Source organism: Vulpes lagopus, chromosome 21, assembly GCF_018345385.1.
Source record: "Vulpes lagopus strain Blue_001 chromosome 21, ASM1834538v1, whole genome shotgun sequence".
In the NCBI taxonomy this organism is placed as follows: Eukaryota; Metazoa; Chordata; class Mammalia; order Carnivora; family Canidae; genus Vulpes; species Vulpes lagopus.
The window spans coordinates 5,532,060-5,546,826 of NC_054844.1; the positions used below are offsets into that span (position 1 = coordinate 5,532,060).

General features: G+C 46.2%; 1 protein-coding gene across 1 annotated transcript; it reads right to left on the reverse strand.

The window, feature by feature from the left end:
• Positions 1–363: 363 nt before the first annotated feature.
• FGF23 (fibroblast growth factor 23) lies at positions 364–8,489 on the reverse strand. The gene is made up of 3 exons (XM_041736395.1): positions 8,294–8,489; positions 2,350–2,453; positions 364–1,136 (listed from the first exon to the last, which is right to left on the reverse strand). The coding sequence occupies exons 1-3, from the start codon at positions 8,487–8,489 to the stop codon at positions 699–701; spliced, it is 738 nt and encodes a 245-aa protein (XP_041592329.1). The 3' UTR covers positions 364–698.
• Positions 8,490–14,767: the final 6,278 nt, after the last annotated feature.

Genomic DNA, 14,767 nt, shown 5'->3' on the forward strand with positions numbered 1-14,767 from the left:
GTCATTCTCAGCCCTCGCTGCTCTGGCTGCATAGAAGAGGAGAGAGCATGGCAAGCAGTGCCCACCCTGTCGGGAGGTTGGATTTTCTAGGTTGACTGCTTGCCTCCATTGTCCGAGCATTCTAGTTCATTTTGACCAGCTTACTACCAATCTTTTGGACAGCTCTGCTCCAGATGCTCAAGGAAGAGCAAAGCCTTGAGATTAGGGTTTTTATCAGTTTGCCCAATTCAGCTATTAATGCCCTAAGTCGAGGTTTGCAAACCCAAATGCCAACAAGGGTCCAGGCAGGTAACAAATGTAAGGAGCAGTGGAGAAGCTATAGGTGTCTGCTCTTCCTTTCATCTTGGAAATGGTGGACTCGCTAAGGCGTTGCTTGGTTCTTAATACTAGGCTGATGGAGAGAGGCCTAGGGAAGAGGCACTTCCCCGGGGTTAGGGGGAAGGTGGTGGTGGCAGTGGGGGTCCCCGTCTCCTTAGTGAAGGCGAAACAGCTAGTGTGTCGTTCTGGGCCTCGCCATTCGGAAGAGTGGTACAGGTGGGGTGGGGAAAGCTTCGAAATGGCCATTCCTGGAGCCTCCAAGGTACATCCTCAGGGGACCTCCTGTGGATGGTGGGGAGAGAAGCCGCCCCTGGCCCGCAGCGCCCCCACCTTCCCTTCCCCGGCGCAGAGGCTGCTTAGAAAGGACCCTTCGGGCTTCCCTAGACGAGCCTGGGGAAGGGGCGGCACCTGTCCACGCCCATGCCCCCGGCGTGCGCGTTCGCCCTGTTGCCTCTGAGCACCCCCAGCGGGTCGCTGGCCGGCGCGCCCTGGTCCTCGGCGCTCGGGCGCTCCTGCGAGCAGGAGGCCGGGGCGGGGGCCAGGCGGGGCCTGGGCTTCAGCACGTGCAGCGGGTCGCGCCCCGTGTCCCCGGCGCTGCGCGTGTGCCGCCGCGGCCCGGCGGTGGTGAAGTGCACCAGGGGGATCTCGTTCCTGCGGGACAGGAACTGCGAGTAGGGCGGCGGGTTGGTGCCGGGCAGGAAGGCCCTCTTGGCCTGGCCCAGGCTGACGAGGAAGCGGTGCTGCGGGGAGTGGTACACGTCGTAGCCGTTCTCCAGCGTCCGCTGTCGGAACCGGCAGCTCTCCGGGCTGAAGAGGTGCTGAAAGGGAGAGCGCGGGTGGGGGCGGCCGCGGGCCCCGCGTCCCCCCGGGACTCCACGGAGGCGGCCTCTGCCCCTCCCCTTGCTGGGGGGAGTGACCCGAGCCGCGCCCTCCTGCCCCCATCGCACCCCGACCCCGGCCCGGCCGGGACCCCGCCGCCCTGCCCTTGGGCGGCCCCTGCCAGGCCGCTCTGGGTCCGGTTTCTGGGGGGGGGGGGGCGCTCATAACTTCATTCACTGCCTTTGCCCCCTCCCTTGGCTGAAAGTTGGCTTGGGCGGAATCCCTACCTGGAGAAAGGAGGAGGGATGGGGCTTGAGGGTGCTCAGACCAGAGATAATATCCTTTGGGATTTAGGGCGGGGAACTCTGGCAACAGAGGACCCGGGTTTGAGCCCTCACTCTGCCACTAACTAGTACTGGGTTTTATCGAACACCTGCTAGGACCTTCACGTGTCCTTTCATTCAAAACCTCAAACTTCCCGGAGTGCTTTACAGATGAGGACGATCTATCCGCCTAAATGTGGTCAACAGATACTTTAGTGTAATGCCTACGTTCGTTCCACAGAGGGTTGTCTACTTGTGGCCACATACTGTCCTAGGTGCTGGGACACAACAGCAAGCCAAAAAGGAAGTCATTGCTGTCATGGTATTCTTGGTCTGTGTGGTGGTGAGAGGCTCCTGAGATGAGCAGTCCCACTACTGCATGATCTCAAAATTCTTTAGAATATGCCTGCAACCTGTCGTTTGGGAAATCCTTTGCTCACCAGCCTGAATGACCAGCGACCACAGTTGGGGACAGAGATCATTCATGAGAGATCTTTAACTGGAGGGAGATGCCACATTACTTTTTCCAGGTGGGGAGACCAAAGTGGAGAGAAGTGAGGGGACCAGCACAAGGTCAAGAAGGTCTAGTAAAAGAATCAGGAAGACACCAATGGCTTCTCACTAGGGGACCTACATACAAGGTGCTGTGTAGATATACAAATGGGTTCCCATAGGCAGTCAGACTAGAGGTGAAGAGCCCAGGCTCCAGAACCAGACTACTTGGGTTCAGACCCCAGCTGTATAAACCGGAGCATCTATTACTTAGATTAACTAAATCACTCAGTGAAAACATCACCAAGCACTGCCAATGGAACCTTTGTATAATTTCATGTTCTGGCAAAGAAACGAATTATCTTTAAATGGTGACCAGCACAAAAAAGAAACTCACCGATCCAAAGATGTTGCCTCTGAAGTCCATGCAGAGGTACCTCCTACTCATCACACCTGTTATCACCACAAAGCCGGCATCCTCTGACCGGATCATCAGGGCACCTATGGAGAAAATCTTCCAGGTCAAAAACTGGTTGCACATCCAAGTCCTATCTTTGAGCACTTTCTGAAAATTCACCTCCCCTGATTGATTTTAAAGGCAGTGATGATTTCGCTTCACCCTCCCTTGTACTTACTTGTTCAGCTTCCTTTCTTCTGATTGTGCCCTCTAAACTCCCACTCCCACTCTCCTCCATCCTCCATTTGCCTCCTACTTCCTCCTCTTGTTTGTATGAAGCACTCTGAACTCCCAGCATCTTTCTCCTGTGCTGGGCACATGTTCCTCTCTCAGCCTGCACTGTCTTTACTTCCAGCGTTGCCTAGCTAATACCTCCTAATGTTTGTGGTTGGTCATCACGTTCTCCCAAGCCTCCTCGGCTTTTGTAGTTTTCAAATCTACACCAAGAGATGTCTTTCAAGGGTCCGGCTTGCATATATAGAACCTAATGCTCCACTCGGATATCTGTATAATAGTCAGTTATCCATCACCCAACACCCATTTTGTATCAAGAACCATGTTAGAATTGATCTTCCCCTCCCTTCTCTGTTTATTGAAGTCTCTCATCCTTCAAGGCTATGCTCACTTTCTTTGAAGACTTTCCTAATCTCCATAATCAGAACTAATGCTCTCACCTTTATTACAGCATGCATTTCATTCACCTTGCCTTAACTAAGCTTACATTATCTAGCACCTCTTCTAGAGTGAGCTGCTTAGGAGCAGAGGATTTATTTTTCTGTGTAGAATAGATACCATGGATGCACAGAATTTCTTCTTGGATCTTCCATTGCTGCTCTTTGTCCTTTCCTTGTTTGATGGTGTCCCCTCCAGTGTGGTCCCTCATGGTCTTTCAGTGTCCCCATTCAACAACCAGTCTCCAACAAGGGCCTAAAATCCACACATACTACCCTCACTTGAAATAATTAATAACTGCCTGCCTTCATGGGGACTTGGCACTTTTAACAATTACAATGCATTGTACCAAGGACTAAAGTCTAAAGCTTTCTGTTTTGTGGCAAGAGTATCATTCAGCAAGAGTTCCACCCCAAATGCGGTTTAATTACCTGACATTTTCTGCTAAAAATAATTATTTATTTATTTATTTATTTATTTGAATACACAGAGAGGAGAGAGAGAGAGAGGGAGAGACACAGGCAGAGGGAGAAGCAGACTCCATGCAGGGAGCCTGACGTGGGACTCGATCCCGGGTCTCCAGGATCACGCCCCGGGCTGTAGGGCCACTGAGCCACCGGGACTGCCCTAAAAATCATTTCTTTAAGTCTTTGGAATCACTTGCATTCACTTACCCCAGAATTTCCATGTGTATCTCCTTTGGCCTCACAGCCCCGGCAGGTGTTCTATTTCTATTCTAGAAATGTAGTGTGGAGAGGTTGTAAATGCCCAGCACCACGTCCAGGAAGTGGGGGAGCCTCATGGGATGACTTATACCTGTCTCCCCCTTTTACCCTGTGTAGGCCCTGAGGAGAGTACCAGACAATACTTAGACACTAGCTTCATAGGGACTGAAATTGGAATGATGTGAGACAGAGGGAATGAGGGTGGGAGCAACCCAGAAAGAAGAGAAAGCAAGAAGGCCAAGGAGAAACATTCATTTGTTCCAAGTTTGACTAAGAGCAAGCCTTAAGGAAAGCTTCTGGAAGTGGGGTGGGGTATAGGAGGCACAGGGGATATTTAAATTACCCTGAATGAGGTCTACCTATGGGTTTCACATATATGGCTAATTCTATCACAAGCCCTTAGACAAACAAAGGTGTAAATGTGTAAAAAATGTGTAAAAAAAAAAAGTTTTGTCCTGATGAATTTTCAGTCTAACTGTGGATAAAATTACACTTAGTCATTGTTTTTGAGTGGTTGTGCTTTAGGTATTTTACATATCTTAAATTTTCAAAACAACTGTGATCTTGTTAATATTATTAGCATCCCAATTTATGTGCAAAGGGAACTAAGGCAGGATTCAAACTCGGGGCAGTGACTCTAACATCCTCTTCCTATGATCCAGCAGTTCGCCTCCAACAAAAATCATCAGCAGCCTGAGGAGACAAATTCAAATGCCAAGATACGCATTGCAACCCATGAGAACTCCAAATCACTCTGCCCCTGAGCAGGTCAGAGAAGGGACCCTGACCCAGGAACCAGGGGACCTGTGTTCTGATTCCAATTACTAACTCTGTAGTCTTGGGCAAGTCATTGCTCTCGCCTCGGGTTGCTCAGCTGTGTAAAGAGAATGATAGAAGCTGGGCTGCCAACTTTAAAGGGTTCCAGTCAGACTCAAATGCAATCTTGATTGGAAAAGTGACTTTATTCAAATGTTTTGAGCAAATGGAAGGCATTATGTAGCGTGTGCTGGCCTGCCATTTATGACAGGCCCAGACTTTGTGAGCCATGCGGGCCTCATGCTTGGGGTCAGTATGGGCAGAGTGCATGCTACATGTGCTCCTGGGCTCCTGGGCTGGGCCCAGTAGAAAACAGCCTGGAGGGGAACACTGAACAGCTGCTACAAAGGACAAAGACTGGAATCCAACCAACAGGAGCCAATGAGAAAGTGCAGGAAATGTCAGAGACAGATTGCCTTCCCTTGGCTTGTTCAGAAGGCATGTTTTCACAGGTAGCATAGGTTCTAGGGCGGAATCTGGCAGAAGGAAGGCACACACTGGCTGTTGGGCTACAATCTGTTGCAGCAGGTGGATTCAATGGACTGGCATGTGATCCTGGAGGGAGCATGGGGTTGGGGTCAAGGTGTCCTCTCAGTGACCTTGAGCCTGTGTAGTTCTTTAACCTTTGTTTTTCATATGTAATGGAATCATTTATCACATTTGGTCATCTTAAGGGTGCAATGAGTTAATATTTTTATCCACAATAAAAACACTTTCTAAATGCTAGCAATTTGACTATTGCCACCTGCCTCCACTCTGCTATAAAACTTATTTTATAAGCAATTAAAATTATCAGGGAATCTGGATGACTCAGTTCATTGAACATCCAACTCTTGATTTTGGCTCAGGTCATGATCTCAGGGTCCTGGGATTCCTCCTCAGTGGGAAGGCTGCTTGAGGATTCTCTCCCTTTCCTTCTTCCTCTACCCCTCCCCCCGCCATGCTCGCTCTCTCTCTCAAATAAATAAATCTTTTTAAAAAGTAGAAAATTATTGCCTCCATTCTGTTCTCATGACAGTAAATGATAAATGGGATGGTCAATGTAAAGTGCTTTGAGCTCCCCAAAAGAAAGAGAATATTTTGCCAGATTAAAGAGCCTGAGAATAATTCCGCTTCAAGTAAAGAAAGCACCAGTGGGGAAAATGGAAGAAGGGAAAATATCAGGACCTTGGAAGTGGTATTAACCACAGGTAATAAGCATCTCTTCTGCTGTTTCTATGAAGCGGGGATGGTGGAAGGGTAGCCTTCTTCATAGTAGGACAGGAGACACAGATGTTGGAGAGACTCCTTGACATGGGCGCTGTGAGTCCCAAGGGAGGTCATAGAATCTTATAGCCAAGTAATTTCACAACAACCGACAATCCATAGATGGTTTGGGCATTCAATTATCAATCAAGAATTTACTAAAGCACAGTGATCAAATGAACCAGATTGTATCGGAAATGTCTAATTAATTAGGAGGGGGAAAAGCACACACCTTCCATTAGTGTAAAAGCAAATCTTTCACCAGTCTGTGAATTCCTTGTGCTGCTTATCTGTATGCCTCAGTGTTTCCTCTTTCCTTTTTTAGTGACTTTGGACCTTCGTGTATACTTTTATATTAGCAATACACAAAATGACTGATTGAATAGTTTAAAGGGTTATATAAATAGGTCAAGTAAGAGGCAGCTGGGTGGCGAAGTCAGTTAAGCATCTGCCTTTAGCTCAGGTCATGATCTCAGGGTCTTGAGATTGAGCCCCACAAGGGGCTCCCTGCTCAGCGGGGAGTCTGCTTCTTCCTCTCCCTCTGTTCCTCTGCTGCTCCCCTCCCCTGCTTGTGTTCTCTTTCTCTGTCTCTCTCAAATAAATAAAATCTAAAAAAAAAAAGAAATAGGACAGGTAAGTCTCCCTCTCCCCACTGTGACCAACTCCCCTCTGCAGGTTTGTGTTAATTTCTAAAGACACAATACTTAGCTACTGTCTACATCTAACAAAACAAAATCATTTCTACCAAAAAACATCTGAAATCAGTTCAACTCATTTTTCATCTTCTCAGTCATTTTAATCACTCCCAACTAGTATCAGTGTATTCTCTGAGCCTTATGCCAGTAGATATTTGAGGGAAAAGTTTTACAAGTCAGGCTGCCTGCTTCATAGGCAGAGCACCACACGCTGTACCACCCACAACTCACCACAGCTGGCTCACACTCTTTATGTCATGCTCCAGAGGACATGTCTTTGAGGGCTCCTTTTGGGGGAAGGTACTGTTAAATATCCATTGAATAAAATGAGCAACACTTTGGATGCATCAAATGTATCCAGATTTAGTTCAGATTTGTGTCATTGTCATTGGACTGCAATTTGGTTTCCAAAATCTTGACTCCTGAATCCTACTCTATCCCCTTGAGTTCTGGAACCTGAATGGTATTTGCAGAGAACTTTGGTCCCTCCTCTCATCTCCTCTCAGCATCCACTGAGCACTGGAAGAGATATGCATAGCTGGCTCTGCATGTGCATGTGTATCTTGCAACAGCTTTAAGGACCTTTGATACCCACACAGCAAAGCCACCAAAAATTGTCAATTAAGTCTGTACAACAATAAGGGCAAAGCATTATTCCCATAAGGAGTTTCCTTTAATTAAACAGAGACTGTGGTTACTCTTTCATTCCTTTCGTTTGATTGAGATTGAATCAGCTGGCATTCTTCTGTATCCTCAGTGTAATTTTGACACATTCTTCTAAAATAGGAGACTTTGTCTCTTTCACAACTCATCCCCGTCTCTCTCCAGAACCCCCTATGCACGTGCAAGTGAAGGGGCCCTCATTTGAATCATAGCTAATTGATCAACTGTGGATTGTGGTCTAGCTTGTCACAAACCTAATCTTTAAAATCACTCCAGGAGCTTCATGTTGCCAAGGAGTTCCCAACTAGCTCAATCTGCTACTGAGCAGAACTTTAAGCTCCACAGAAAATAATAAAATAAAATAAAATAAAATAAAATAAAATAAAATAAAAAGCTCTACAGAGAGGAATCACCAACTAATACCAAGCTGGGTACCTCTTAAAGTCCCCAGCAAACATGTTGGGTGGATGGATGCATGGATGTCCATGCACTTGGTCAGACCCATCAAGACAGTATAGCTGGACAGCCTGTCTTTCATACATTTTTCCTGAGAAGTTTTAAAAGACCAGAATACTAGAATTTGGAAAGAGCCCCTGAGTTCATCTATTCCAATCCTTGGTCTGATACAGGAATCTTTTTTATAACCTCCTCTGTTAGCTGTCTCCAAAGTTTATGAGCCAAACTCAGTGTCAATGACCTATCTAGCTTTTCCCCCCTCTCAACTTTTTTGCCTTTGTTTCTGCACATTTTTGGACTCTGGATAGGACAAGTCAGAGGGGCTGCTATTGTGGGAAGAGGGATTATAGTTAAGACAAATTATTTTTGTTGGGAGAAACAAGTAAATGCTAATTAGGGAAGTAGCAGAATCTTCTCCCTGGGTTAAACACACATGCACACAGGCGCGCGCGCACACACACACACACACACACACAAATAATGGCTTCTGGACAAGAAGCTAGGAGGCTAGATTAGTCCTCTGTTCTCGCCCAAAGTCTCCCCAGGTCCCTTGGAGGTGGGTAGAGAGAGGAGCTCTCCATCCTTCCCAGCCTGAATGAAGCCCCTACTCACTGTAGATGGTCTGATGAGGTGTGCCATCCACATGGCCGTCCTTGTGGATCTGCAGGTGGTAGCTGTTCCTGGCTGTGGCCGTATACAGGTGGGTTAGGCTACCCCAGCTGGAGCCTAGCAGCGGGGAGGTGTTGGGATAGGCTCTGACTACCCAGCACAGGACAGAGACCAGGAATCCTAGGCGGGTGCCAGACATCACAGCTCTCTGAATGGCTGGCTGGAGTTTGAAACCTGACACTGCCTCCCTGATTCCCTGGCTGTGCCTCACAGGCCTTTTTCTCCTCTTCTTTGTGGGTGCCTTGTGTGAAAGTCCCAGGCTAGATTCCCTCCTTTTTTCCCTCAGACTTTTAAAGGGTGGCCCTGTGACATCAAACAGGAAAAAGTCCACTGTCCACATCCTCTGTGTTGTAACCAGCCCATTGGAAGAGAATGCAGAGCCCTCTTAGGCTCACGGAAGGCACGTCGTTCCAGACACACACACACACCCCTCAATTTCAGGCCAGCACTCCAAAAAGTGAATAATGTGTGGGCAAAAGTTATCTACAACTCTGGGTTGTCTGTTGACCTGTCCCACTTCCACCAGGAAATGTGAAGGCAGCCAGCAGTTTTGAAAAAAAAATCCAGCTTCAGTCATGCAGTCAACAGACTCCTGTGCAATTAATCTCCCTTTGAATCTACTCATTTTGGTTTTCTCCGTCCTTTTAATTCCAATCAGCAACCGTGTAACCAGTTCTCTCTGTGCACAGTACCAGGTGGGTGTTTTGAAGGTACAGAAAAAGTACAGGACACCATCAGGCAGAGGGCACCCTTGGAAATCCCTCCTCATGAAGATATGGGAGCTGGAAACAGAGGTACAGAAGCCAGAGTTGCTACCCTGGGAAGATTTCAAAATAGGAAGAAAGAAAACCAGGCCTTGAAGTCCCTGCTGCTTTATGAAATTCTGAGGTTTGATTTCTCATTTTTCCTAGTTTGGACTACCTAAGGGCAAAATAACTGTTATTATGGTCTCTCCAACAGTATGGAGACTAATTCAGAGACCTCGTGAAGATGGGAAAGCTGGTGGCTGAGCACAGGGGAGCAGATCCTGGGAAGGTCCCAGGGGCAGAGTGGCAGGCCAGGGTGTCCCCACAGCTCATGTCTCCTGAGTGTCTGGCTCGTGGGACTAGACACTTCCTTGTAGACCCTGCTCACAGATATGCCCTCTGGGAAAGTACATTTGATGTGGGGTGATAGTGCCAGCACCTGCAGTCTAATGGGGAAGCAAACAACTGGAATGCATACCAGAAAAATACACACAAAGAGACTGCTCCTCCTCCAATCTTCCACTTACTGAGTGCATGCAGGCATCAGGCTAGACGTCATGGTTGATAGAAGAGAGAGTGAGGTGTGACCTCTGCTTCAAGGACGTCACAAGCTAATGGAGAAAGGAGAAACAAGAGGTAACCATTGCAAAAAACGTAATGGAATGTACAATCATACAGATGCGGACTAAAGATGCCATTAGTGATTCTATATTTGTGCAAGTTTTTATAATTTATAAAGCATTTCATAATGCTAATTTTTACATATATTAGCTCCTTTGAATCTCACTTGCAACCCTGTGAGATTGCATTATCAATATTTTTATTTTATATATGAAGAAATGGCAATCATGAGTTCATATGTCCAAAGTCACAAAGCAGTTAAATGAGAGAGCTAGGACAAGGTCTTCTGGTTCCCTAGGATGTTTCTCCTAATCACATAATCACAGCGACAACTGACACTCACTGAGAGCTTCCTAAGTGCTTTACTTGTAGTAACTCACTTCATCGTTAAAATAACCCTTTGAGGAGATGCTGCAACCTCCTTTACACAGATGAGGAAACTGATGTGCACAGTGCCCCAAGATGTACAGCCAATATGTGGATTGATGTTGGATTTAAATCTGGGCAATCTGACCCCCAGACCTCCTAAGAACTCACACCACATGTTAGGGCAAAAGAGATTGGAGCCAGGAACTTGGTAAGAGAGTGCAAGTAGCAATGAGGCATAGTAGTCTCCGGTGTTTCTCTAGCAAACACAGTCCTATACCCAGGATGTGTCTCTAAAATATGAGGTGCTGTCTCCTCAGGTTAGGTAGTAGATGATCAAGGACATACAAGACAGTCTTCTTTAATAATGATCACAGAATGATTCATAAACACATTACCATATCTGAGCATTCAGAGTTGAAATACACATCATTCAGGAACATTTGCCAGTTGATAACCACGTTTCCTTTTCTGGTTGCAAAAGGTACAAGTGGGAAGTACCTGTGAAACAATCAGCAGGTATCAAGAAACTTCTCTGTGCAAGAGAGAAGGGAGGGGGAGTTCCAGGAATAAAAAGCAAAACAAACATCCTTGAAGGGCTTATACTATAATCGAGCAGAGGAAAACCTTGTTAAATACAAAGCATTGTGTGAGAAGAGCTAAATTCCTAGAATGTGCAAGTAATGCTAACAGCAGGGGGCCTGAGTGGCTCAGTTGACTAAGCTTCTGCCTTTGACTCAGGTCGTGATCTCTGGGTTCTGGGATTGAGCCCCACATCAGGCTCCCTGCTCAGTGGGGAATCTGCTTCTCTCTCTCTCCCTCTGCTCATCTCTCTGCTCATGCCCTCTCTCAAATATATAAATAAAATATTTTAAAATAAGAAATGCTAATGGAATTCAGAAGAGGATGAGAGCACAGTGGGCAGATGCTGTGGTCAAAGAGGGCTTTGAGGAAAGCGAGATTTGAAGGGGCCTTATAGGAGGGACAGGGAAAGGCATTTCCTAGCACCTGCCAGAGCATGGTGGGAAGGCAGTGCAGGTGTCTCAGGAAGAGTACATGGTTATTCATTTGTCCCTGTGGTGATTACAAAGGGGCTTCCCTAGCTGCTTCAGCTTATTAGTTATGAGACTTGATGGGCCAACTTAATCCATTTCCAGACTTCCCTCCAAGAAGAAGCCCTGAACACCTAGCAACTGTGTCTGAAGGCAGAGGACAGCCTGGGACAGTAGGCTTACTTCTGAGGGGAATGGAGGCAGTGCAGGGAGGAGAAGCATTCTCCACTTGGTGAAAGCAAAGGAGAGTACAAGAATCTCAGAATAATTCTTTCTACTGAGATATTGAAAAATTTGAGTAGAGGAGGGGATTTTCTCATTAGTATGCACAGATGGCAGAACTTCCGGCTCCCAGCTGATGACCCTACCACTGGATTCCAAACCTGGCTGCCCATTAGAATCACCATAACTGCCCTAGCACTAACCTTAGACCTACTGAATATGCAGCCCAACTATTTGTACTGTGCCCCAAAGCTACCTGGGAGATCCTAACACCCATGATGATGTTAATGACACTCAAGTACTTTTCAAGAAATAAGAGGTTGAAAAGAAGATTCCTGTATCAGACCAAGGATTGGAATAGATGAGCTCAGGGGCTCTTTCCAAATTCTAGTATTCTGGTCTTTTAAAACTTCTCAGGAAAAATGTATGAAAGACAGGCTGTCCAGCTATACTGTCTTGATGGGTCTGACCAAGTGCATGGACATCCATGCATCCATCCACCCAACATGTTTGCTGGGGACTTTAAGAGGTACCCAGCTTGGTATTAGTTGGTGATTCCTCTCTGTAGAGCTTTTTATTTTATTTTATTTTATTTTATTTTATTTTATTTTATTATTTTCTGTGGAGCTTAAAGTTCTGCTCAGTAGCAGATTGAGCTAGTTGGGAACTCCTTGGCAACATGAAGCTCCTGGAGTGATTTTAAAGATTAGGTTTGTGACAAGCTAGACCACAATCCACAGTTGATCAATTAGCTATGATTCAAATGAGGGCCCCTTCACTTGCACGTGCATAGGGGGTTCTGGAGAGAGACGGGGATGAGTTGTGAAAGAGACAAGGTCTCCTATTTTAGAAGAATGTGTCAAAATTACACTGAGGATACAGAAGAATGCCAGCTGATTCAATCTCAATCAAACGAAAGGAATGAAAGAGTAACCACAGTCTCTGTTTAATTAAAGGAAACTCCTTATGGGAATAATGCTTTGCCCTTATTGTTGTACAGACTTAATTGACAATTTTTGGTGGCTTTGCTGTGTGGGTATCAAAGGTCCTTAAAGCTGTTGCAAGATACACATGCACATGCAGAGCCAGCTATGCATATCTCTTCCAGTGCTCAGTGGATGGTGAGAGGAGATGAGAGGAGGGACCAAAGTTCTCTGCAAATACCATTCAGGTTCCAGAACTCAAGGGGATAGAGTAGGATTCAGGAGTCAAGATTTTGGAAACCAAATTGCAGTCCAATGACAATGACACAAATCTGAACTAAATCTGGATACATCTGATGCATCCAAAGCATTGCTTTGAATCCAATTTTAATCCTGGAATTAGTACACAGAGACCAAGCCCCCTTCAGTGGCCTGCTCAATTTTCCATTTCCTTTCAGGATTTCCAGCCTAACTGTATAGTGTAAGATGTAAATGGGTCTCTCTAGGGCATTTTATTTTATTTTATTTTTTTAAAAAGATTTTATTTATTCATGAGAGACACAGAGAGAAGACGGAGACACAGGCAGAGGGAGAAGCAGGCTTCTCACAGGGAACCTGATGTAGGACTTAATCCCCAATCCTGGGATCATGACCTGAGCCGAAAGCAGACACTCAACCGCTGAGCCACCCAGGTGTACCTCGCTAGGGAATTTTAGTAATGAACTCTAAATCAGTACACTGTGCCCCTGAGCAGGCTTTTCCTAGAGCCTGGTGTCTGTGGCATCTCCTTAGAACCTTCAGAGGGTGAAAGGAGAGTCCAGGATAAGTTGATTCCTGCTCTTTGCACCTAGAGGAGACTCAGCTGGCAGAATTCTGAGCAGAGAATCTGGGAGCTAGTATGACCTTAGGAGCCAAATGTGAAACACTCATAACGGATGGGAGCAGGAGGCTCAGGGGGGAGGCCAGTGCTTTGTGATTTTGAGTATCACTGTCCTTGGTTCCCAGGTAGCTTCCTGGGAAGAAGCAGGTGGGGGGCACACCTACTCTTCCCCAGCCTGTTCTGGAAGCCCATGTTCCAGTAGGACTTGCCCCAGGGACTGTGTGCAGGCCTTCTGGTCCGGTCCTTACATTTATAACCAGAGGATCAAGGCTCTAAATATGGGTTGGAGACTATACTCCAAGTTCAGTCTAATCTCTCATCTCCTAAGTTATTTTTCTCACAACCTTCTCATGAGGCACTAAAGAGGAATGTCTCCCCCAGGTCATATCTCTCTCAATTGGTAGACTTGGCAAAAATTTTCAGAAGATAACATTATCTTGACTGTTATTAGGCAATCATGAAAACATGTTGGAGGGATCGAGGTGAAGGAAAAACAGAAGCTGGGTCCCAGGGTGGCTCATTGTATTCCTTTCTTCTTAACACTCTAAAAGCTCCATCTACAGATGGTAGGATCACAGAATATAGTTTGCATTTGTCCAGCACTTCACAACCTGTAACCTGCACATTCATATCTTGTATCTCATTTGATGCTCAAAACAGTTCAGTGAGGTGGGCCAGCAGGTCACTGCGGGAACTTCACCACCTCTTAGTCTAGAACTGATATGTCCCATGGGATCAATCTTCCCACCCCCCTTCCCTCCTCTCCTCCAAATGAGTTGTTTCAGCACCCACAAAGCAAACTTTCCAGCTTTAAAAAAAATCATGGTAGCCTTTCCCAAATTGGAAGAAAGATCTCATAGACAGTGACAGAAGGTACACTGGGGATGAGAAGAAGCAAGAAAACCTGAGGATTATTACCACCAGTAGCATCCCTCAAAAACAAAGGCTTCCCATGGTGAATGGGACTCTATGTGCTGGAAGAGCCCAGAGCTGACTCCCTACAACTGGGGCCCTCCGTGCTGTCATTGTGGGTGGGAGTCACATGAACTCTGCATGAGCCATTGCACAGTGAGGGGAGCTGTGCACCAGGAGGGCACACAAAGCAAAGAACTGGAGCTCAGGGCATCTTTAGGGTAGTGAAACTACTCTGTATGATACTGTAATGGTGGATATATGACATGATGCATTCATCAAAATCCACAAAATGCACAACATAAAGAGTGTGAACCCTAATGTAAACTATGGACTTTGGTTTATAATCACGTGCCAATATTGGTTCAATAATCATAACAAACATACCACCCTACTGCCAGATGCTGATGATAGGAGAAATTGTGTGCAGGAAGAGGGAGAGGAGAGGACAGTATATGGAACCCTCTGTACTTTCTGCTTCATTTTTTTTGTTAACTTATAACTGCTCTAAAAAATAAAGTATATTTTATTTTATTTTTCTTAAGGTTTATCTATTTGAGAGAGGCAATGGAGAGGGGCATAGGGAGAAGGAAAAATCTGAAGCAGACTCCCTGCTGAGCATGCAGCCCATGTGAGGGCTGGATCCCACAACCCTGAAATCATGACCTGAGCCAAAATCAAGAGTCAGTCGCTCA